The 25861-nt window shown below is 36.0% G+C and overlaps 1 protein-coding gene and 1 long non-coding RNA gene across 28 annotated transcripts in view; both read right to left on the reverse strand.

The window, feature by feature from the left end:
- Positions 1-25861, reverse strand: part of PCM1 (pericentriolar material 1) — an 80352-nt gene that overhangs the window by 23174 nt on the left and 31317 nt on the right. For 17 of the 27 annotated variants that reach the window (XM_081807936.1, XM_081807912.1, XM_081807924.1 and 14 more), the window contains 14 exons: positions 24674-24828; positions 24404-24533; positions 23300-23440; positions 22614-22804; positions 20737-20940; positions 19168-19387; positions 18703-18848; positions 18007-18194; positions 15828-15999; positions 13013-13371; positions 5812-5976; positions 3459-3515; positions 719-891; positions 235-366 (listed from right to left, as the gene is read on the reverse strand). In XM_081807936.1, the coding sequence (XP_081664062.1) occupies positions 235-366; positions 719-891; positions 3459-3515; positions 5812-5976; positions 13013-13371; positions 15828-15999; positions 18007-18194; positions 18703-18848; positions 19168-19387; positions 20737-20940; positions 22614-22804; positions 23300-23440; positions 24404-24533; positions 24674-24828 (2433 nt within the window). The remainder of the gene's footprint in view (positions 1-234; positions 367-718; positions 892-3458; positions 3516-5811; positions 5977-13012; positions 13372-15827; positions 16000-18006; positions 18195-18702; positions 18849-19167; positions 19388-20736; positions 20941-22613; positions 22805-23299; positions 23441-24403; positions 24534-24673; positions 24829-25861) is intronic. The other 10 variants (XM_081807976.1, XM_081807973.1, XM_081807942.1 and 7 more) reach the window with 3 other exon arrangements.
- On the reverse strand, positions 6555-13006 carry LOC145717754 (uncharacterized). Its single transcript, XR_014141138.1, has 2 exons — positions 10968-13006; positions 6555-10875 (listed from the first exon to the last, which is right to left on the reverse strand). It is a non-coding gene; the product is annotated as an uncharacterized LOC145717754 (long non-coding RNA).

The following is a 25861-nucleotide window of genomic DNA, read 5'->3' on the forward strand; positions in this document are numbered from 1 at the left end:
GAAATATAAATACAACTATTTTACACCTTATAATCTATCATTTATACATAATTTCTGGTATTTGCTGACATATTTTAATTGAGTTTTCTACCTCACCTCAAAATAACGTGTTACACTTTTTAAGAAAGCTAAAAACCAAGTATCAGGTATATTCACAATGTATAACTACTTATTTAACTTCTGTTTACTGCATAGTGAAATTCTATCTACGTTCATTAATCATGATCAGCTTACATCATCAGTGGTAGCAAGGCTTTCACTGGGGGTAAGTTCTGAGTTTGATGCTATCCAAGTACCAGAATTTACTGACTTTACATTTTCTCCTTCTTTTTCATGGTTCTCAGAAATATGTCTGGATACTATGTCCTAAATAAGGAAATAAGATAGTTAGTTATGTAAAACATTTATTTTTTATCACCAATTTAAACACACAGGCAGACAGAAGAGCAAATGAATGTACCTCACCTCATAGGTTAATTATGAGGAAGAAATAACATTAAAGATAAAACACTAAAAAATTGCTCAGAGAAAGACTTTTATCTAAAGGTTACTAAAGCTATACAAGAAGTTTTAAATAAAATGGCAAGAAAGCACATGAAAAACAGATCATAATACATATGGAACAGGATGTACTTCAGTCTAAGAAAGCAACCAGATACAGTCATGAAGAAAATTGGTACCAGACAGAGTAGGAAAAAGAATGTTAGGTACCAGATACCTGTAATGCATATAAAGCCCTTTGTCTCAAGTAGTCTGTATTAAGTAGCTGAAGTTCATGGAAGAGTTCAATAAGAAAATGTGGACGAGATTCGTTTTGAGAAATTAATGTAGCTACTTCAGAATATATAGTATCTCGCAAAGCTTCGAACATGGAAAAATCACTCCCGGTTTCTGGAAGATATAAAAGATCAGGAAGTTAACAGTGATAAAATACATTCCTGACAATTTCTATCACCTTGAATCATTATTCAGGTTTAAATAACTTAAATATCAGAACAGACTTAATTCTATTTTAGGACTTTTAAAGTAGAAAAAGAATCTTAAAAATTACCAAGATAAAAATAATCTCAAAAATATCAAGATATATACCATATATTAGAAATACTTAAATGTATGGATAATATTACCTAGCGTTACTCAGACCATACTTATTTCTCAAAAAAATTATCTGGAAAATTTTACACATTTCATAGGAATAATCAGTAGAAATCTTTGAGCACTTGAATGAAATAAACTAACTGCAAATAATTTTTTTTTTTTTTTTTTGCTAATATGAACTTTGTTACAGAAAAGGAAATTCATTTAATGTTTAGAATAAACTGAATGCTGGCAATAAAAGCTACTATTTTAAGGTCTATCTAGTCAGGTCTACTAATTCTCAAATCTCAGCTATCATGCTGTATTGATGGAAAATTGAACTTTTGAATATAACACAATATAGGTCAATTTTGCTACTGTCTTACTGCCACACTCAGTATAAGTTGGACCAGGCATGACCTGATGCACGTTTTCAGTTTCATAGAATCTGGGCATCACTCAACAATTCTGCTATATATAATTGTTGATAACACAGAATTATCACTCTTAAAGGTATACAGTCATACATTTATTTTTAAGAGTGCGAATTAGAAACTGTTCCCATTTTGAGTGCTCTATTTAAAAAAAATCTCTGGGGCACCTGGGTGGTTCAATCAGTTAAGCACCCGACTCCTGATTTAGGCTCAGGTCATGATCTCAGGATCATGAGATTGAGCCCCACATAAGGCTCCACGCTCAGTGTGGAGTCTGTTTGAATTCCTCTCCCTCAGTCCCTACCCCCCACTCCCACCCCTGCTCTTGCATGTGTGTGCACACTCTCACTCCCTAAAATAAATAAAATCTTAAAAAAAAATCTCTTAAGTAGTTCTTCTGGCTATCAAACTCTGTACCCTTTCTAGAGCAACAGTAGAACCATGGGTAAATACTCAGGTTCCACAAATATCTGTGATAAGTTTCTAAAAAAGAGAAATTAAAATGTTGAAGGTTTTAATATATTGTGATTTTAAATAAATATACAAAGATCATAAAGATTTAATTCACCTTTTGCAAGAGAGGGTAAGAATATGCAAAGGCAATGAGGCCTAATGAAAAAACTTCCTACTAACTTACATCTTGTATCTTAACATCTTCAAACCGTAATTTCTACAAGTGTAATAATAAATAAGCAATTTCCCTATCTTGCCTCATTTATGACTATAAAATAAAATAAAATACTAAATTTCTTACTAGTTTAGAAATGTTCAAATGTGATATTATAAGCAGGAACCAAAACTATCTCTAGGAAATCTCTACTTAAAGGAAAAACCCAGATAAGAAGATATGATTTAATATGCAAACTTCCAATTTATACTATAGTTTGACCAGCTAAATTAGAAAATGTTTATTATTTCAAAGAACAAAGCATATTTAATGACACCTGTCATAGCTCTACATGTGATAAAATTATCATTCTAAATTATGTATAATTCATTAAAGATGAAATTATTTCCAAATAATGAATGACGCTGAATACATGCTTTACTGCCCACCTCCCCAGCCCTGCAATAGACAGGTGGAAAGTTTTTGCCAGTTTCTCCTCCTACTAAAATGCATTAGTGTAGGCTACAAAAATCCTTGATCTCAGTCAGGTTTCTCTGAATCCATCTTATTTTTATCCTATTTTTCAGAGTTCTTTTCTTTAGGACGTGTCACAGATAGAATTCAAGTTTTGTCTGTGCTAGATCCTTGTTTTTTTCTTTAGATTCTCCTAAAGATTCATAACAAGCTTTTATTTTTCACTTATGTATAGTGCAGGAGGCATTCAAGAATATTTATAACTCTAAATCACACAGAACCATGTTTAAAGAAAATACCTAGTGTAAAGCCAAAAACAGTATTTTGGAATCTTTGTAATTTTCCATGCATTTTTATTTATCACGGTCTTTGCATGTCACTGATTTTATTCAATGGTTTACTGGCTTATTTTTTTTTTGTAGATGTTGACTAGTAATGAAAAATAAGCAAGTACAACAGAAGTTACACACAATACTTAACACTGTAAATCAAAGCTAGGAAAAAATATTTTTGTTTCAAAAAATATTAATGCTTTTATGCATTTAAGAATTACAAAATAACTTCAAATAAAACAATCAATTATAAAAAGATTTTCTATTATCCTTATGAATGTGTTGGTTATGTTACATACAGTAACTGAAAATGAAAACAAGAAAAGCAGCTAATCTTACCACCCAAGTAAAAACTACAAATGAAAGCCTTCAGAATTTTATATGAATTCTCTTTCACTTTTACAAACCAAATGACATATAAACACTAAGCTATATCTAAAAAATAAAATAATCAGAGCAATAAAATTAAGGATATTTAAGACTAATGGAAAAAAATTAACAAAAAGTGGACACCAAAACTAAGCAGATTGTTACCTGGTGCTTCATTGCATGCATTTCTGTTAGACTGCTGAAGTATTCTCCTAGCATGTGCTGTAGGAAAGGGCAGACAGAAGGATGAACAAAAAATGTGTATGAATAGTAAAGACAGGGTCCATAATATGAGTAAGTGAATTTAAAAAAAAAAAAAAGCAAATTTCTTTAAAATTGTTTGCCTGAACTGAAATGTTATCACAGGTATGCTTTATAATTTGTTTAAAAAATGATCTTATTAGGGAAAATATCAAAAGATTTGCTATAAACTTATATATATAAACTTAATGTGACTGATGATGACTATCATAATAAACTTCTGCCATTCACTCATAGAAGCGTACACATCAAGGTGAACCTCCCACAACTCCTAAGGGAGGAGAGGACTGTAAAATTCAATACTAGCAGTCATATATGCTACTCTCTAGTAATCACGTAACAAAAACTACTAGTCCATGCTATAGAGAATTTTAGAGTAATGATTAAAACTAAAAATAAGTCTTTTTAGAAAGTGAATATGTAAATACCCATAGGGTATATTTACACAAGGCAAGCATTTTTTAGTGCACCAAAATTCAATCATTGTATTTTTCTAAGTAACAGTAATAAGGTCTGAAGTCCTATGACCAACTATCCATTATTTAGGTAACTTGATAATCCAATTAATTAATAAGCCTTTCAATTTAGTGCCCTTCCCCAACCTCCACCAACTGTTTACTCCTTGAAGATCTCACTATTTGATAAAGACAGTGAAAGGAGATAAAAATTATAAAATTTTGGTAAAATACTGGGGTTACATCAGGAAAATTGATAGTTTTGCCAAAAGGATCCTAGACTTAAAAGAGAAGACCAGGATTAAAACTTCCACTCTGCCATTTCTTAGCAATATGACCTTGAGGAAGTCAGTTCAAAATACAAACAAATGTGATGTTTCTTTTCTGATTACAAAAGCAATAAATACTTGTTATGAAAGGTTTAGAAAATATAGAAGAGTTTAAAGATGATAAAAATCACTATTAGCATTTTGATGCATTTTCTTCTAGTCTTTATTCATTCTGATTTTTTGTTTAAACATAGTTGGAATCACAGTTCAGACAACACTAAATCCCAATATTTTTTTCATTTTTGTTTCCTTAGCATAGATAAGTACAATTACTGAGATAAAGCCATGACTTTTGAAGCCTTCCAGAAAAACTGTACCAACTTATGTTACTAGCTCTTTATGACGATGGGGAAAAAAAACAGGGATACTCTCTGACCACATTTCCTAATCTGCAGAATGGAAATAAAACCAATTCACAGCATTATGAGGCTCAAATGAGATGAGTAATTTGTTTAATTTGTAAATAGTAAAGCATAATACAAAAGGTAGCTGCTACTCTCACTTTTCACCAAGGATTTTATTGACACCTGAGAATTGAGGGTCCCTATTTACTGCCTCCCTCCCCATGTTTCTTTGAGATGTACCTGCTCTTTATAAATTAGGAAAGTACCAGTAGTTAAAACAGTGGAAAACACAAACAACTCCATTCATTCATTCATTCATTCGTTCATTCAATTAACACTTAGTAAGTGCCTACCACGTGCCCAGTACCATGGGAACATTTAAGGCACAAACATGAGAAGGTATTTTCTGCTGCCAAGGGACTCAAAAAAGGTGACAAAGACACTTAAACAAGTAAATACTATATAATGTGATACGGGCAACAGAAGAGATTTACACAGGCTACAACAGAAACGAAAAAGGAGAAAAGGGAAATTATCTGAGCTTCGATTTGATGCAATTTCAGAGTTGCAGAATTAACATTTTGTTGAAGACTCCAGTAGAGAAAAAGGCTTACAAAGAGCAAAAAGGCCTCCTGCTGAGGTGAGAAACAGCAAGATAGCTATGCGAAAACTTCAGTTCAGTGCCATGGAAAGAGGCAACTTCAAGGCAGAGAGGGTAGGGAGAAAGAGTCTAGAGATGCAAGAAAGAGCCAAATCTCTGCTGGCCAGATGTTACATTAAGGCACTTGGACTCTCCCCTGTAAGCATGGTAAAGCCAAAGATTTTAAGCAGGGAATGATAGGATTTTACATTGAATTCTTATTCAGAGAAGATTTTCAGAATTTCAGATCAGCTCCAAATTAATGTCGACTATGCTTTTTTGTTTGAAATTTCATCATAAAGTGTCAAAAGCTACTATCACAATATTAAAAAATATTTCCAGTTCACATTTCTTGATATCAAGGAATGTATACTGTAATCTCTACTTATATAAAACCTTGCACATGACAGAAAAGTATGACAGACCAATGGCTTTTGAAATCTAAGATGAAGAAGTCCTTAGATTAAAGCAAACCAAAAAAGAACATACCTGAAGATATTTCTGTAGACCTACTATATTTTATTATTTTTTCCAGCTGCTCATGATTCTTTCTGCTGCATACTTTTGCTTGAACAGGCTCTTCAGTCTGGGCTGAATGTCTGTTCCTACTTTTGCAAGGTTCACATGTGCTAGACATACTGGCACTTTCATACCCTTGAGTAAAAAAAGTGACAACTGTTATCAGTTGCAACTAACTCAGACTGAAAGGGAAATTGATTTCCATAGTGCAATAATACAGGTAACTCAATTTAGAATGCTGTATAAATAGAAAACAGTAAATACAATGTCTTGCAATAACCTTTGGAAGCATGGGGTAACAGTAATAGATTCTAACACTTCATCGTCCAATTTAGACACCACTTTCATGGGTACATCCCAACTCAAACTACACTGTAAGCCTTATATGACCCAAATCCTCTACTCGTCAGTCTCCAAGTTAACCATTTTTCAATATTAGGAAATACAAGAAAGAATCACATCCAATCTACATAAAATGTCCATAAAAGAGAGAATAATGGGCATTAGTCAGATATGTCTGCCTTCTTTTAACTTGTGTGTAATAGGACTTGATTTAAAAGGTCTTACCCACTCATAGGTTATCCACATATTCTACTAAATTTTCCTTGCTATATGGCACAAGTTTGGAATTCTTTATTTTGTTTCACATGGATACTTGGTTATACCTACCCTATTCCCAATGAAAAAAAATGCAACCTTGGTCAATATATGTATTTTTTTTTTTTAAGATTTTTTATTTATTTGTGAGAGAGAGAATGAGAGACAGAGAACATGAGAGGGAGGAGGGTCAGAGGGAGAAGCAGACTCCCTGCTGAGCAGGGAGCCTGATGTGGGACTCGATCCCGGGACTCCGGGATCATGACCTGAGCCGAAGGCAGTCGCTTAACCAACTGAGCCACCCAGGCGCCCAACCTTGGTCAATATATTAAGTCTCCATATTTACTGAGGTTTATTTCTGGGGCATTCTATCTGTTTAATTTATCTATTCCAATGCCATCTTCATTCTTTTAGCCATAGAAGTTTTACAGAATGCTTAAACATCTGGTAAGGCAAGTCCTATGTAGGCAGCTTCCTGGCTCTTCTTAGGTATTTGTCCTTCCATATAAGCTTTTTTTTTTCAAATTTTAAAAATAGTCCACATGGATTCAAAATGGAATCACATCAAAAGCAGTTATTAATTCAAGAACTGGTATTTAATAATTTTACACAATTTTTAAAAACATCGTTATGTTTTTTACATTTGTTCAATCTTGCTTTGTGTTCTTCAAAAATATTTACAATTTTTTATAGATCTAGTACTTTCCTTGTTAAATTTATTCCTAAGGATTTCCCCCCCCAATAGCTTTGGATACTACTATGGGAAGACTATTTCCCCCCGCTTCCATTCTACTGAGTGTTACTATGATAGAGAAAAATATTTGCATACTTATTTCATAACCAGCTGCTTTACTAATTTACTTTAGTAGCTATTTTCCAGTGTTTCCTGGGCTCTCTCAGAAAAAATTAAAATATTTCCCTCCTTTTTCAGTATTTATGCCAATTATTTAATTACTTGTCATAGTGTTTTCCAAACAATGCTAGATAATGATGCTGGTAGAGAGGGAACCCCTGTTTAATTTCTAATTTTGATACAGATTATATTTGGAGTATTTTCATTTACAATGTTGTTTGTGACTGGCATTAGCTAACTGCTTTCATTATATTAAATATTAAATAATTGCCTTCTTTGGTGCATTTTACTTATAATTTTTATTAGGAATGACTTCAAATTTTATCTCATCTACCACTAAGGTTATATGACTTCTGTCCTTCAATTTACTGACATGAAAATTATGTTGACAGACTTCCTGATAACGAACCATGGTTACATTTCTGTAATAAACCCTACTGACAACAGTCCGATATTCTTTTTGATATATTGGCAGATTAAATTGGCTAATATCTTACTTTTGAATTTATGTTAGTAACTGAGATTTATCTATTGTTTTCTTTAACTGTTCTCTCTCCCTTTCACCTTTCCCTATAAAGGTGTCTAATCTGTTTCATAAGTTGTTTCTGTTGTTTTCCTCAGATATGATGCTTGACAAGTGAAGGCTCTAGTTTGAATATAGGATTCTTGAGCTGCAGTACTATTTTTTGTCTGTGTATGGACATTATTTCACTTTCTTCTACTTCTTGTGTTGTCTGATGTCAGTTTGGTTCTTTCTCATTGTATGTAACTTGTCCTTGCAGTCTGGAAGCTTATTAGATTTTTACTTTTTCCTTGGAATTAAGGAATTTTATTAGAATATACACAGGGGTATGTGTATACTTTTCTCCCTTGCCTCCTGGCTGGACAACAGTTAGCTGTTTTGATCTGCAGTCTCCAGTCTTTCTTCATTAAAGATTCCCCTTTATTATTATTTATTTAATTAGTGCCTTTCTACCTGTTTCTTCTTCCTTTAGTATTCCCTATATATCGTATCTCCAAGATTTGTCATTAAGCCTCTAATCATTTTCTTCTTGATTTTATCTTAGTACTTTCTGTTCTGTACAATGGCGTAATTCTTCCCCTCAATTTTCTAGGTCAGTAGTCTGGGACTTACTACCAGTCATCCTCTTTTCTGAACAGTCTAACAATAAATGTGAAAATCATTTTTTCTAGTTCTACAACTCAATCTGCCTAAGTGCTATGATTTTGTTCAAGCGTGTATTTCCTTCAATAATAGCTTTTACTCGATTTTACCGTTCTAGTGTTCTGCTTCTTGTCTCCTCTCTGATTGCTGGTCCCTTTTACATGCATTTTTACATTCACTGGGCTAGTCAGGACTCATCTCTACGCTTAAGGCTGGATCCAATTGCTGGGTAGCTTCACTGCATGCTGACAGTACTCGGAAGTCTCATCCTATGGTGAAGCAATGTTTTCGCTAGCAAGTTGTCAGTCTCCCATCGAGACGGTAAGAAGCTGCTTCTCTTTTCAGTCTCCTCAGCTGCAAAGGCCAAATGCTCTCCCAGATGCAAGATAGGGAGGATGCCACCTACTCGTTCAGTGACACCCTTTCCCATTAGTACCTTGAAGTGACAAACTGCTATTCTTGGAAGGAAGGGAGGTGTCAAGAGGTGCATGGATGTTGGTCCTCCAACCAAGTTTTCTCCAAGAACTGTAGAACTCTGATCTTTGCCCCTGACATTCACTTAATGAGCCAACAGAACCTAAAGCCTTCCTACTTACATTCTCCAGACCACAACAGCTGCTCTGCTAATAACAAGTAGGTTCCCAATACACTGTCAATTCATTCTCTGTAATATCCAATCTGGAGTTAACCTTCCCTTTTTAAGGCCATCAATCAAGTTGGGACTTTATCATCTCTACTTGGGTTCCTGATTTCTTTATTGGTCTCTCAGACTAAAGTCTAGCCACTGGGATCCATTCTGCATGAAACTTACTGGAAAAAGAGCCCTCTTGGGTTATTTTTGACTTTCACATAAACAGGCCCAGCAATAAGGGTATACAACTGCCAAAAGTAATAGATAAAACAGAATTCATGAAGGGTAACGATACCTCTGAGTTCCACTGGCTAGGCCAGCTAGTATTCCACCACCACCACCACATGATGATCATTAGCGTAAGGGCGTGACCACCTATCCCACTCATCACTCTCTGCCTGGCGCACAATCTGTTTTGCTCAGTACGGTGGCAGGACATGTAGAAAAAATAGTACTTCTAGTTGTGTCTCCACTTTTGGGACACGGCTCAGCTGTGACCTCTGGTGGCACCCTGGAGACCTTGCATATATCCACACAGGCCACAAAGGTAAGGACTGAACTGCAGCTGAGTCTAAGTCTTGACAGAAGGCCCGAGGATCCTCCTCCTGGCGCACAGAACACAAGGACATGGGAGGTCTGTGAGGAACTGCTACGTAGCCATTGTTCACCCGCCTCCCCCTCCTCCTGTAAAGCTGTCCTGAAGAGGTTCTTATGAAAGAGGAGACCTCAGGGACCTCTCCTTCTCACCCTCTGAGGGCACACCTCCAGACTCTAAAGTGGTCTGTAGCAGCAGCATAGCACCAGCCCCTCCACAACAGGGGTCCCAACACTCATGCTGTAAGTGTCACCTGGCCTCTTGTGTTGCACTGTTCCCCTGGTGGCCTGTGGAACAAAGAACACAGGGAGCTGGGACTCCCAGCTACTCTTACTTTCTCCGCCTATGTAAATAATCATCTCTCTGAATCTAAAAAGGATTGTTTCTTTCCTGGCCACATCTGTCAGGCCTTGCCCTTCCTAACGCTTGACATCCATTTCATCTCAATCTTCATTCGTAAACAAGAGGAAAGGGAAGAGAAAAGAAATGACAAGACTCCGGGATGGTTACAGTACATTAACAGTTCTATCCAATTTTCTAAGAAAAGAATGAGGAGGATCTAGATTATATGATCCCACTGCTCTCTAATAATAACAAAAAAAGAAACGGACCTGGTAGAGTGTAGCCAAATTAGAGGTCTGATACCTGAAGCACACAGAAAGGCAAGGAAACATGCTCAACTCAGAAAGTCTGAATTGGAATGAAAGTTTAAAAGATGGTTATCACTATCACATACTTTGTAAAACCTTACTTCACATGCACTGATAATTTACCTTTAATGTATATGTACATATAAAGACCTTCTAAAGATTAAAATACAATCTAAAGATTAAAATTACCATCACTAGAAACAAAGTTAAATGAAGATTTAGCATGCCACCTCTGAAAACTGTCCCCAAGTGCAAAAACATATACGAACAGTTCAGTCTAGTAAATCTGGGACAGCGTAACTGGCTGTGCTGCGTCTCTTAGGACAGAACTGAAGTCCCACCATGCTGGTCTATGTATCATATCCTACTGCCTTCCCCAGCTGTTCTCATCTTCTTTTCCTGCCTCTAAACTTCTTTTCATTGTTACTACAGTTTGGAATGTCTTCCAACATTCTCTCCATCCACCTACATTTAAGACAAGCAAATATTCTACTTTCTAAGAAATCATGGCTATTCCTACCCCATAAAATAGCACTGGACTAGCTCAGTGCCTCTCAGACTTTAATGGGCATATTTTCATATTAAAACATCTGTAATCTTGCTAAAATACACACTGAAGAACAATGTGTATTCACTCGGTTGGTGGAAGGTGGGACCCAAGAGTGCATTTTTAATAAGTTCCCAAAGGATGCTAATGCTGTTTGTCCATGGTTCACACTTTGGATAGCAAGGGTTTAGCTGACTAATTTGATTTTGCTACATATTAGTTTGACTCTGCATCTATTAGATTCTGCTACCAAGTCTTTGATTTTTGTGTGTGTGTATTAAAGTTGGGCTCTCACTGACAGATGGTCTTGAATGCCTGTCGAACAAATAAATGTGTATTATGTTTCTGGTAGGTATTTTTATACTCAGAAGAGAGCACATAGATCAGAATGTCAATCTTTGCCCTGAATCAAAAAAGCGGAATTGTATATACAGAATCATAATTCCTCAGAATAAAGGGGTTTCAAAATTAAATATACCAATTATTTCTAGGTTTAGGTAGTTACGGCCATTAGTTGGCTTAAGAGTTCCCTAAGACCCTGCTACTTAAAGTGAAATCCACAAACCAAGATCAACGAGACATGGAAACCTGTTAGAAATACAGACCTTTGGGTCCCTACCCAGACAGAATCAATCTGCCTTTAAACAAGATTCCCAAGGAGAAACATTAAAGTTTAAGAAGCACCACCCTAGCACACTCAACTGGCTGAATGAGAAAATGATAGATAATAAGTATTAGTGTTTCTTCATTTATTCATATGACAAAAAGCATTTCTGTAGGGACAAGGTAATAGAGAAGAAGTTTGATGAGTTACCCAAGGGGCCACTCTCTAAACATGGCCATGGTTCATTATGTACTTAAATGTTCCCTGGTGGCACCAAGAGGAATCTTGGAGAAAGCAGAGTAGTTGGATTTTCAGTCCTTTGAATCACTAATTTGCTACATAATATCAGCTCCTCCCAAACCTATATAAATGATCGAATATTTTCAAAGATGATAACATGTGTGCTGAGAAAACTATCATCCCTGTTCAAATTTGCTTGTTTCACCATCAAATCAGATTCTTCAGATGAGAGCAGCAGTAGGCAAAGACATGAAGGATATATGAAGAACTGAAATGAAATAAAGGAGCAGGTATTCTTTCTTACATCCACAGTTTTCATCAGATTTTTCAAGTGTTTCATTAACCAAAAATGGTTAATTTTTTACCATAGGGTTTCCTAGGACCTTCATATCCTTGCATATATTGGGAGCTTCCAAGAGAGAGTTAGCTGGTGTGTGGTGATTTTTCAAACTTTCCTGATTATAAATCTTAAATACTTTGTCCTTAAGCACCAAGTACAATCTCCTTGAACCCAGAACAATCTCTCAAAGCCATAGCCGAAAAGCATCCCTTGCAAACTTGAAGGAGCATCCTTTAATTCTAATATTCCAGATTCTAGTTAATAAAACTATTTTTACCTAGCATTAGACTTGAGTAAATTCTTCAAAATTCAAAGAACATCTTTTTTTTTTTTTTAATGGCATGCAGTTAACACTATAAAAAGAACTTCGATAGGATATCCAATGACAAGATTCAATAAAAAATTCAATGGGTTAATGTTCCACCTTATTAACTAAAGTTAATTTCCTTAAGGACTAAGAGCAAACTTGTTTTAAAAGTGATTTCATCTATGATATTCAAAGACTGCAATGTAGTTACAGACCCAAATTTCTTTGAATGAATCAACCAAGGATGTACCAGAAGTCATAACAGAAGTGTTGGATGTTAAGATTAGATGTAATATTAAGAAAGAATAACAGTAAAAATTGGACACTGGCAATTTTTAGTAACCTATAAGATTTGGAAAACATCTTCTAAGCTCATAATAACCACACACACAGGAAATATAAGAAGTTTTAAGAACCACAAAAAGAATAAATGTCTTAAAATATCTACAACACTAAACCCTATTTGATAAATTTTGTATTAAAAAAAACTATAAAGGTGACTAAAAATAAAAATAACTTTATTCAACTAGATCTAGAACAGTGCTTATCCATTTAGCCACAAAGAAATGAAGTATGTCAACATGCCAGAATAAAGTTACCAACATTTACACTGATCAATATTCAACAAAGTTTAACACTTACCAATATTTTTAACTCTGCTTTTCAGCTGAGTAGAATGCCTTTTCTTACTCTTTGACTTAGGAGTTTTATCTTTAGATGCCAGGCTGGCCTGTGCAGATGCTTTCCTTGTCTTGAATGTTTTGGTTACTGTTGTTGGATCCATTGGATCAGGCATACTACTAAAGCTTTCTAATGACTCTTCATCAAACTGGTGTCTTCTCCGGCTAGTATCTAATTGATTTTTGCGATTACTATTTGCAATTTTCTCTACAGACACTGGAAATCCAGTCTTGGTAAATGGTTTTTCTACGTCACCTTCTTGGTCATATAACCACGGTGTCCTACTGTTTTCCACCTCCTCTTCGGGCTGTTTTTGATTCCTTACCAATGAAAATAAATTTTTATAGATATGACGATAGAGTTCTAGGCTTACTGGAAAACTGCAGATATAGTTAACAGATTTAGGCAAATAAAAATATCAACAGGCTATAAAAACACTTCCACAGAAATATACATCAAATATGTAAATATTATATAGCCTAATGTACTTAATTACTTTAAACTTTTTTGAGAGAGAGAGAGGGAGAGAGAGAACCTTTTTTTTTTTTTTTTTAAGATTTTATTTATTTGAGAGAGAGAGAGTACAAATGAGGGAAGAGACAGAGTGGACAAGCAGGCTCCCCGCTGAGCGTGGAGCTAGACACAGGACTCAATCTCAGGACCCTGAGGTCATGACCTGAACTGAAGTCTGACGCTTAACTGACTGAGCCACCCAGACACCCCAGAGAGAGAATCTTAAGCAGGTTCCACACCCAGCATGGAGCCTGAAATGGGGCTCGATCTCACAACCCTGAGATCATGACCTGAGCCAAAATCAAGAGTCGGATGCTTAACCAACTGAGCCACGCAGGGGCCCCTTTAAACTTTAATCAGACCCTTCTCACTAAACCATTTTCACTGGCAAAAGTTGCGAACAAAAGATCTAGCACTCATGATGACAAAGAGTGGGAAAGAAAAATTCAAAAAAAGGATGGGACATACAAGGAAAAAACAAAACACTTGGAGGAATAGCTGAGAAAGAGCTGTATGTCGTAGATGGTTTGGGAATATACACAAATCTATGTCACTTAAAGCAGTTCAAACAGAACTGGAATTTGGTGAAAACAATCGTCCATGCAACTCGTAATTTATTCCTCCACACATTAAGTAGAGTTTAGTTGTGGTGGTCTGGTGTCATTTTCCAAATTTTATCTGCTAAACACTGACATCCTTTAATATGTTAATAGGTATTTACTGATCATCTAAGTTTGGGAAACAATAAAGTTAAACATGTCTGCAAGATTTCTCAAAACGTTAAACATGCTAATGTACTATACAAATGTCTTAGAAGGGAACATAGTGAGCAAGATGTCCAAAATTTTTATCACAGAACCAGACATGAACAATAGTGTTCTGAAGAACATGATTTAGTAGACCGTGACCTACAGGGTTCAAATTAAGACAAGATTAGCAAACCTATAGTCTGCAGGCCAAATTCAGCCTGTTATCTATTTCTGTACAGCCTGAGAGCTAAAATGATTCTTTTTTGGGGGAAAAAAAAAAGATTTCATTTATTTATATATTTTAGAGAAGGGGGGAGGGGCAGAGGGAGAGGGAGAGAAAGAATCTCAAGCAGAGTCAGCACAGAGCCCAACTTGAGGCCTGCCTGATCTCACCACCATGAGATCATGACCCAAGCCAAAATCAAGAGTTGGACACTCAACTGAACGAGCCATCCAGGTGCCCCTAAAATGATTCTTACAAAATAAATAAATAAATAAGATAAAATAAAATAAAATAAAGTAAAATAAAAGTCTGGGAGGTCAACCATAGGATTCCTGGAGTCAAATACAAAGTTGAATTCTTAGGTTTTATTTAATCAAGGAAAAAAAAAAAAAATCCATGATTTAATAATTAAATAGTGCCAAAATGATTATTTAAGTGCTCCAAGACATGCCCAATCACACAACTAAAGAGAAAAGTAATGTGAATCTTATATTTGTAAAGGGCTTACAAAAGACAAAATCAAAGAGATACTTCTTACAGAAGAAGTACTAGGCTGAACTGACCTCTAATTTTTCATCCTTCTAAAAATTTTTTTTCTGAAGTAAATAACAGTAACAATAAAAAGACTATAGTTTTACCAGCTGGCTATCAAAATCATTTTCTGGATTAACACAATCATTAAGAATATTATTTATTTAGCTATAAAAACAGAGAATGATTGACCTGACTCAATCCAAATAGTGTTTTACACTATTTGAGTCAAAAATTTCATTTGGGAAGACCATCATATTAAAAAATAATAACACTGAGGAAAAAAACACGTTAACACTAAAACAGAGAAAGAAATCCTGACTATGACTGATAGCATCTATCAATAATCTTGAACAGTGCTCAACATTTCATTTAAATAGGCCTAAAGACCTTATTCTAATCAGGAGCTATGAATCAAGGAGCCATTACTTTACAACTATCATCTAGTAGTTAATATTAGTTTCTCGCCCTAAAGTGAACTTAAGGACAGATATCAAATCAAGGCAAAAGACACTATATGGGTCAGGTCTTATCCTTCCACTCTGATCAAAACACTGAACTGTTCTTGTGTCAGGGTTAGTGGCAGGTGTATGCCTGAGAGAGACCTGGTAAGGTATCAGTTTAATACTCTCAATGCTATGCTAACAAGCCAAACAACAACAAGCATCCTTCCTAATTGTGTTTTCAAATTATATATAATTAGATATAATCACAAAAGTGACGTTTAAGAAAAGAATGGATTATGTTCACAATCGAGTACCTTTGTTTTTCTGCTCCAATAGAAGAACTGCTTTCAAAAGGTTTTGGAAAAGCCATATATTCTGTTTTCCCTGAAGAATTCTGTGCTAATGGTTGCTGCTGTTCAGTGGGTGTAGAAATATTCTGAGAAAAATCTCCAAAATTAGAAGGAAATAAAGGGCTGAAATTCATACCTAATAAATAAAAGCAATGGGTAAGACAACAACAAAGAAGTACCTAAAGGCCTTAATATGATATTAAAAGACAGTTTAAATGTGCCGCTCAAATCCACGAAAACAAGTTAACTGTTAAAATAAACTAACATTCATTTGTTCAATCACTGTTTACAGTTCAGCCCACTAGGTTTTTGGCATTGATGATTAAATAAAATAACAGGTAAATGCCTACAAGAGTCTGCTACCCGGTAATTTGATGAATGTCAAGTACTATTACCTCTAACTTTTAGCTCTGAAGGGATGAGGATTATTTATTTACCTGTTATTTCATGTAATGCTCAAAACAACTCTATGACATAGGTATTATATTAATTTTACCAGGGAGAAAATTGGCTCAAAGATTAAACAGCTAGTAAATTGAAGAGCAGGTCAGATCCCACATCTGCACAATTCTAAAGCTTATGTTCTTTCCACTCTACTTTAACTGGGAAACTAGAATAGAACTAAATTCTTACCATACAGTGTCGTGTCAGATGTATTTGCAAGGGGCGACTAACAACTTGGTGGGGGAAAAGGGGTGAGAGAGGCTTCACAAAATTAGTTTGTGAAGAATGAACAGTCTTTGCCCAGGGCTGGCACAGGCATGAAGCATATTAGTGTAAAGGAACTGCATGTGCAATTTTTAATATTATCTGTTACCTAGAAATCTACTCAAAAAATGTGTGCTGCCAATAATCATCAGTGCTCAAGAACTAAAACACTTGTTCAATTTGTTAATGACATTGTTTTTATAATCCTAAGAAAATACACTGCTATTTTTATTGACTTATATTCAAAAAGCCTTCCAGCCCTCCCAACCCTTTTTCTCCTCCTATATTCCCTGACAAACACGTTCAACTCCATCTCTTTCATGACTCACCTTATCTAACTGATCACCTAATTTATTCTACCTCTAGAAAGGCTTTTGAATTACTCCTAGTTCTGTACCCCTCCTGCCAATGCCTTAGATCAAGCTGTCATTCTTTCTCTGCTATTACTACAACAGCCTTCGGTTTCCTATTCACCAGCGATACTCTTAGCTCCTCTCTCGAATCTCTGCAACACTATTAATAGTGCGATATTCCTAAAATAGAAATCTCATGCTATCCCCCTGCTCAAAATCCTTCAATGGCCCCTGTGGAAGGCAAAGAAAGTCTAAGCTTCTTTGCACTGCACAAAAGGTCTCTGCTGCTCTCCGGCCATATCAGTTACTCTTCCCCTGCTAAGGCCCTGATCACTAGCCATACTTAACGACCTCTAAATTCCCTACGTGATAAAGTGTTTCATTGCTTTGTAACTCTAAGCGGTCCCATTGATTGATTAGGAAGTCCTTTCTCCTCTAATATCCCTGGAAATAAATTCTGTTCATTATTTAAATAACATGCTTTCGGGGGGGGGAGGGGAAGACTTGCTGACAATCTCTTGCCCTAAGGAAAGGCCACTCATCTCAGTTGTACCACTGCTACCGCCCCCATGGCACTGCACTGAGCACCTACTGACATGCTTAGCTTCCCCACTAGACTCCAAATGACTTTAAGCGTTCATTTTACTCATCTGAATCCCAGTCATTTATATGTCTCAGGACATAATGGGTGCAGGAAAAAAAGTCTGAATACAAGCCAAAGCTAAAGAAAATTAAATCTAAGCCTAAGCTAAGCTTTAGTCTAGTAACATCTCCCTACTGCACAGTGTCTGGTGTGCAGCAGCCATGGCAGAGGTTATGTCCCCTCTTCCTTAATAAACCGCTGCTGGATAATTCAGAGTTTGTAAGACTGAGCAATCTTTCATAAGTAGTTGACTTAATTTCATTAGCAACCATTTCAAGCTTAAGTTTTCACCATAAAGAATCAATGTAGAAGAGTTCGTAACTTTCTCTGCATACACCTCCTACCATTCCAGGAGAGACCCATTAAACTCCATGCAAGAGACAAACAATATTCTCAAGCATTTTGCATTTATTTATTTTCCTCTCAAGTTTTCACTTACCTGGTGCAAATGATGAAATATTAGTAAACCCGGGTAGGTTAAACAGATTTACAGGCTGTGATGGAAAGCTGAAAGGACAAAATAAACTGGGAGAAGAAGGGTGTGATGCACTGCTGCCTCTTTCCTTGCTTCCAGGTTTTTCTGGGTGATTTTGCTGGCGCATAAGTTCATTTAGCATTTGTTTCAACCTATAAATATTTAAGAAGTCAGTAACTTACAAATCAGTTATATTACCTTCTGTTTGCAGTACTTTCAGAAAAAATGATTCAAGAGCACACAAAAGAGATGAACTGTTTTGATATTTACTACAACAAACATCTGCTTGCCCTGCAGGCTTACTTCAATAACTTGGCCTTTGGAACACGAATTGCACTTACCACTTTGACCAGATAAAAAGCATAACTATAAGAAACTCATACATTTTTGTTATTAAGAACTTTACCGAGATACAATTTACATACCATACAGTTCACCTAATGTAAGTGTGAAGTTGAACACTGAAAATTTTTAAAAACTAAAGTCTACAGTATTAAAAGGGAACATCAGGCAAATTACTGTTTATAAAATTCTCGGGTATAGAGAAGGTTTGAATATTCAATTTTCCTCATGTCCTTTTCTCCCAGAAGATAACTATAAAACACATGCTCAGTTTTAGCATTTACTATACAGTTCTACTGCTTCTAAGAAACAGATTACCTTTGCACATTATTCTGTTGCCAGGTTAGCTGAGTGTAGCACTGGTTCAACTGGTGCATTATGAAGTGTACTTGAGGCGACGCAACATTGCTCGGCATAACGCTGTAAGGACCCGTAAGAAGAGTTTGCAGCAGACAAGAGAGCGTCTACGGAAAGACAAATTGTCATAATAGTTACTGGCGACTTGAGAAAAACGTGCACTGCTTCAAAAACAAGATATAAAAAATGTACTTTCTCAGTAAACTTTACTTTTTTTTTTTTTTTTTTAAGATTTTATTTATTTGAGACAGAGAGAATGAGAGAGACAGAGAGCACATGAGAGGGGAGGGTCAGAGGGAGAAGCAGGCTCCCTGCCGAGCAGGGAGCCCGATGCAGGACTCGATCCCGGGACTCCAGGATCATGACCTGAGCCGAAGGCAGTCGCTTAACCAACTGAGCCACCCAGGCGCCCTCAGTAAACTTTACCTGCTGGTCTTGCATCAAAGTCTGACAAATGTTGACACTGAAATCAAGTTGTTTCTTTAGCTGATTAATTTGTTCTTGCCATTGTTCTTTCTCCTCTACATAAGAGAGTTCTGACACCCAACGAAGGTTCTCCTGACGCTGCATGCTGATATTCTGCTGTCTTGTCTTGGCTAAAGGACGGTAATTTCCATCTGCTGAAAAAGGCCGATTGTTCTTCCACCTAACACAGATTTAAAGCATTAGGTCATCGTATGTAATTACTTGGTTTTTAAAATCTGGCAATAAATCCTGATACCATGGTTCATAGACCAGTATTTTTTTAAGATCAAAGTTTAAGTTCAAAGGACTTCAAAAGTATGGAAATGAGGGGGAGGAAATTCCAGATTTCTAGCCTTGTGTAATTATCATTTTTAATTTTTTCCCCTTTTTTTTTTTACTTATGTCTTACACAGAAGTATCCATGTAATTCTCTAGTCTAGAAAATGAAAATATATTCTATCACAAGCATTTTTCCATTCTTCATGCTTTAAACTTAGCCACATGACATTCTATCATCAAGTGGAACTACTTAACCATCTTCTATTCATGAAACATTTTTCACTGTTAGAAATAACAATGTAATGAATATTCTGTTGCTACGTCTTTTTCAATACCTATGATTTTCAGTTTTGCTTAATTCCCTACAACAGAAGCCAAGATCAAAGCTTATGAATCCTGATTCAGTCTAGTTGGGATCTATCTTGACAAAACTCTTATGATACAATAAAAAATACATTTGGTCTTTGTCCCAAGTTCCCAGCACAGAGCTCGCAAAACTCTCGGCATCTCCTGAGACCTAGAAGTATCTTTTGTTATTCATAATGGACACCTTCAACCATAGCTAAGTTTATGCTAATGACTCTTGGGAGGCCCTAGACAGCTTCATGGAGGGGGACTGGTCACTAAAAAAAAAAATCAACCAGGTGTTTATAGGGTTGGAACTTTCAGCCCCACCTCCAACTTCAAGAGGGGGAGGGGCTAGAGTGAGTTTAACGTCAATGGCCAATGATTTAATCAGTTGTGCCTAGGGAATGAAACTTCCACAAAAACTCCTTACCAAGCTGCTTAGGAGAGCTTCTGGGTTGGTGAACACATTGAAGTGCTGGGAGGGTGGCACACCCAGAGAGAACATGGAAGCTCTGCACCGCTTCCCCAACCCATCCCTTGCCCTATCCATCTCTTCCATCTGGCCGTTGCTGAGGTGCATCCTTTATAATAAGTAGAGTTCTTGAGTTGTTCCAACAAATTATGAAACCTGAGGAGGGCTTGTGGGAACCCCCAAATTTTTAGCAAAGTCAGACAGAAGTGTGAGCACATGGAGACTTGGGACTTGCAACTGGCATCTGAAGTGAGGGCAATCTTGTGGGACTGAGCCTTTACTTGTGGCATCTGCCCTAATTCCAAGTAGTGAGTGTCAGAACTGAATTAAATGATGACACCCAGTTGGTTCGGAGAATCAGAGAAGTGCTTAGTGTCACAAAGACCTGAGACTTCAAGAATCAAACAAAAAGTTAACACAATGAAACTAACCTATTCTTAGTTTCTTTTACGTTGTAAGAGTTATGATTCACACTGTTAGGAGGATACATAGAAAAGTTATCATTGGAACTGGCATCTTGCTCTTCTTCCTCCTCCTCTTCATCCGTCCGAACAACTCCTTCAGAAAGGTAACCATCTTCATCTCCTTCTTCATCCAGTGCACACTGAGTAGAACCTCCCCAAGTTGCCATTGTTCTAGAGATTAAGAGACAAAAAATAAGAGATCATTTTGGAGATCAGCTAAATACTTTACCATCTACTATGTGCCAGACATTGTACCATGTACATATGTATGCATATGAAACATGTTTGCCTGCTTATAAAATTTCACTGAATTCCACTGCTGATATGTGGAATATGTTTATTCTGCCTTCCACAAAACAATTCTTCAAATAAATTAAAATAGTAATTGTATCTCCTAGAACTTTTTTCCTAAACTAAACTCCCTCAGTTTTTAACTTTACCTTGAGCAACAGTTTTCTAGATCAGAGCTGTCCAAAAGAACTTTCTGCAATAGTAGTAATGATCTATACATGTGTATCCAACACAGTAACCACTAGGTACACATGGCTAATGAGCACTTAAAATGTGGCTGGTGTGACTGAGAAAATGAGTTATTAATTTTATTTAATTTAAATAGGTACATATAGGTAATGTAACAGCTACCGCACTGGAAAGCCCAATTCTAGATCCATGGTTCCCAAACCTAGATGCTTACCATCAAAAATACCCAAAGAACTTTTCTAAAGTTCAGATGTGTGGTACTCAGAACAGAAAAAAATACTATAAATATAATTTGATAAATAAAGTGCATTTGGGACTTCAAAGCAGAACAAGTTCTTCTATGAGGAAGAGAAGTTTGGTGCAATGTTCCATAAATGCCATCTGAGGATATCAAAAGGTAAGGTCACAACAAATTTGAATTTCAAAATATTAGCTCTGAATACTCCCATACAGATAATTAACTGACATTACAGATGGCCAATTTTTTAGAAATATTCTAAATATGGAAATTTCAAATGTAAATCCTAAAAACTAAATTTTTTTAAAGCATTACTTTATTACTTTATTTTTATTTTTTGATTTTTGAGAGAAAGAGAGCAAGCATGCAAGGGGGGTGTGGGAGTTGGAAGGGCAGAGGGAGAAGGAGAGAGAATCTTTTTTTTTTTTTTTTTTAAAGATTTTATTTATTTATTTGACAGAGAGAGAGATAGCGAGAGCAGGAACACAAGCAGGGGGAGTGGGAGAGCGAGAAGCAGGCTTCCTGCCGAGCAGGGAGCCCGATGTGGGACTCGATCCCAGCACCCTGGGATCATGACCTGAGCCGAAGGCAGACGCTTAACGACTGAGCCACCCAGGCGCCCAGGAGAGAGAATCTTAAGCAGGCTCCATGCTCAGCGTGGAGCCCGATGCGGGGCTCAATTTCACAACCCTGAGATCACAACCTGAACTGATACCAAGAGTCGGATGCTTAACCGACTGAGCCACCCAGGCACCCCAAAACTAAATTTCCTAATCCTTAGGAAATTTACAAATAGGGGATTCCTCATTTAAGTAAAAATGTGCTTCTTTCTGGCCTGGTATGTAAGTACTACAAAGTAACAAGCATTTTCACTTTTATAAGCTTAAAACTTAACTAAGAACATAAGGCTTATACACTCAAGAAAATCTGTATCACCATTTGATCAAGTGCCTTGAGAAGTTACAACAGAAAATAGCTGGATTTAGTTAAACTGAACCATGAAGGTGATGATTTAACAGCAGCCTCAGTGAAACAGCAGATTTGAGCTGAGAGGGAAAATGAAGCTGCCCACTCTACATGCCTTAGGTAGGTGACGTTTAAAAAAAAATGTAAACACCTCTCTTACTTTTCTGTTCTACTCTGTTGAGGCGTACACAGGTTCTCAGATCCATCACTTCTCAATGACACGGCCACGGGCGATGTAGTTTCAGCTAGACCCTGCCTCCTCTGATGTTCCGCCATCAGCGCTTCAAGCTGCTTTCTCCTCTGTCGTAGCTCTTCTCTTAACATCTCATGTCTTCGCATTTCTGACCACAGCTATTATTTTAAAAGTCGGAGTCGAGTTAGTATAAATATCTGGATTTGTTTCAGCCTTAAAGACTAAAATACAAAGACTTCTATTCTCACTCTATCCATTTTACATCAAGATATCCCATGGTGAAAATAGCATTTTCGTGATAAATAAGAAAAAATTAGGCATTAATACTTAATGAAAGCAGTGGCCAAATATTTAGAGAAAGGTATAATGTTTTCTACAAATCACATATAAATAAAAGGCCAAAGAACAGGTCTTTCTAACTGAAATGACTGCTGTTCGCTGCAACTATCTCTTAAATACAATTCTGCCAAGTATTTCCTAATAATTTTGAAATTATTTTGAAAAGATCCCAAATTAATTACTTTTTGAAAAAATTATTTCCTCCCAACTAAAAGACACAAAACAGACTGCATTCAAAAACATGTTTCATAGATATTCAGTTTTCCTTAAGATGTGACATAAGACTTGGGAACAACAGGTACAATATATAATACCTCGTTATCTACTACTGAAGAATCTTCAGGCTCAAAACCAGATTTGCTTGTACTGGTTTCATTTCCATTAACAGCTGGGGTTGAAGTAACAGCTGGGATATATTTTTTTGTGGGAAAATTACCCGCACTAGTAGCTGACAGCTAAAAAAGGATTAGTAAAAACCATTATGAGGAATTAGAGCAATTATGTTAATTTCATAAAAGCAGTTATTTTACCATTTCTCTGGGGGCTCTAGTACCATATTTAATTTGTCATTATCAGACCTCAATTGCCATTATGATCCAAAGAAAGCCTGACATAAGAAAACAAAGATGAAAACACAGAGTAAAGTGGATGAGAAGCAGCCAAGCCTCAAGAACAAAAGAGACAAGAGGGATAAAATGCTACTGTGGAAAATTTCATATACTCAACCCAACTCTCGTATATATTCTTCCGGACATCAGACTAGGGAGAAGGGAAAAGGATTAGACAAAGTAGAAAAGGTTAAAAGTCTAGGGGGAAAAAAAAAAAACTGTTACAGAGAAACATCATTTGATGTGTTTCCCTTTCTTTGAAAACAAAACCCGAGGAATAAAATATTTTAAGAAAAATCTCAAAAAGAATTGGGTGTTTGCTCTCTGTGTTAACTTTACTCCTACTCCTGATTACCTGATATGGTCAAAGATTACTCATTCTCTGTTCAGTCCCAAAGGGTACTACTTAATAAGCATTAAGCAAATATTTTACTTAATTTCTTTAGGTAATTCATGATGGTTTAAGGGCTTTATTATGTAATTTTAGGCCAATAAAAGATGGAAATGCTATTCCCTTAAAGGCAAAGCCGAAACCAGAATATTTTCATAGTTATGAACATTCATGTTCTGAATCTAAAGTAGCTAGCCCAACAGGTGAAAAAACAGAAGTAATCAGAGTCAATTCCTACGTGCTATCTTTCATAGTGTAAATGTACATCCCTAACCCGTTTCATTAGTTCATCCGTTTTATTAATCCTAATATTGGTATGAATGTGTCACCTCAGTACTAGAAAAGGTAAGAGTACTTTCCAATCACATTAGGTTTTAAACATCTTTTTTCATACAAACGGAAAGAAAGTTCCTAATTACCTGTAAGTCAGGACATGCCTTCTGCAATGCTTGAATTTTCTCTTGAATCTCAATCAGTTTCTTTCTTTCTTCCTGCAATTGTTTGAGTTCTCTCTGTTGCTGCTGTAGTTTAGCCTCATAAAATTTCTCTCTATAATTAAATTGATATTTGCAAACTCCAATAAATCTGATAGCATTAAGCATGACCTAATATAGAACCTAGTCAAGTAAGTACCTTCTCTAAAATAAGCACTAAATTTTTATTAAATGAAGCTCATGAGCTTAACATACCTTGCCTTCTCATTTATTCCAGCATCTTTCTGTGTTTTATTGGCATTTCCTCTAGTATTATTTGCATTTTGTTTGTTGTCTTCTTCTGCTGGGTAGAAATCATCCAAATTTGAAGTATTGGTAGAGATAACTCCATGATCTGCTGCATCATCATCCTAAAAAGCATCATTAAAATAATCTTGAAATCTAAAGGCATTATCCAATTCAAAGCTTAAATACCACTATTCTGTAAAATTTACATGACATAAAAATTAGAGCAGTAGATTAAGTACATGATTTTTAGAGAACATTGAAGCTCGTCCTCTACCAATGACAGGAAACGAAGTACTAAAACAACAAAAAAGTACATTTATAATCTGAGCTGCCAATTACCCACTAATGACTCATGGTAAGTTGCCTTTTCTTATCTTGACCAGATACTGAGCTATTAAAGAACAGCTTTATACAGAATACGAAAAAGATCAAAAACACACCATCAGATATGGGAACTCTTGATACTAGATAATTTTTCGTAGAATGTAACTTTTTTTAAAGATTTTATTTATTTATCTGAGAGAGAGAGAGAAAACACATTAAGTGGGGGGAGGAGTGGAGGAAGAGGGAGAGAATCTCAGGCAGACTCTGCACTGAGCAGAGCCTGACACAGGGCTTGATCTCACAACCTGAGCCAAAACCAAGTCAGATGCTTAACCAACTGAGCCACCCAGGCGCCCCTTAAAATGTAACTTTTACATTAACGATTTCAAATAATCAATGTCCAGTCCACTGTCACTTGCTTACAATTTTCTATTCTCTCACTTTGGTCTTTAGTTTGCCAAACCAGTGCCAATGACTCACAATACAAAAATGAATGAGAATATCTCACATCTGTCATGACTAATGGAAAAACAACTAAAGTTCTCAGCTTCCTAAGGGTAGGTCCCCATCTACCCTTAAAGGTTAGGGGTAACCTTTAAGGTTGGGGTGAACTACTACATTTTTAAAAAAACATTTAACTCCATATAATTTTATATTTACTCATGCTTTCTCTGAAGACCTCAAATGAAACTTAAACCTTTGGAAATATCATTCTAATAAAACCTTAAAGAGTTAGAGCTGACTCAATTATAAAACTGGGTAGACAATTTTAAGTTTGTAGATGGTGTTATCTGGTATTCTTATTCATCTAAAAACTAGCCTAATTCATTC

This window comes from Leptonychotes weddellii, chromosome 2 (genome assembly GCF_054177405.1).
Source record: "Leptonychotes weddellii isolate Sample4059 chromosome 2, ASM5417740v2, whole genome shotgun sequence".
Lineage (NCBI taxonomy): Eukaryota > Metazoa > Chordata > Mammalia > Carnivora > Phocidae > Leptonychotes > Leptonychotes weddellii.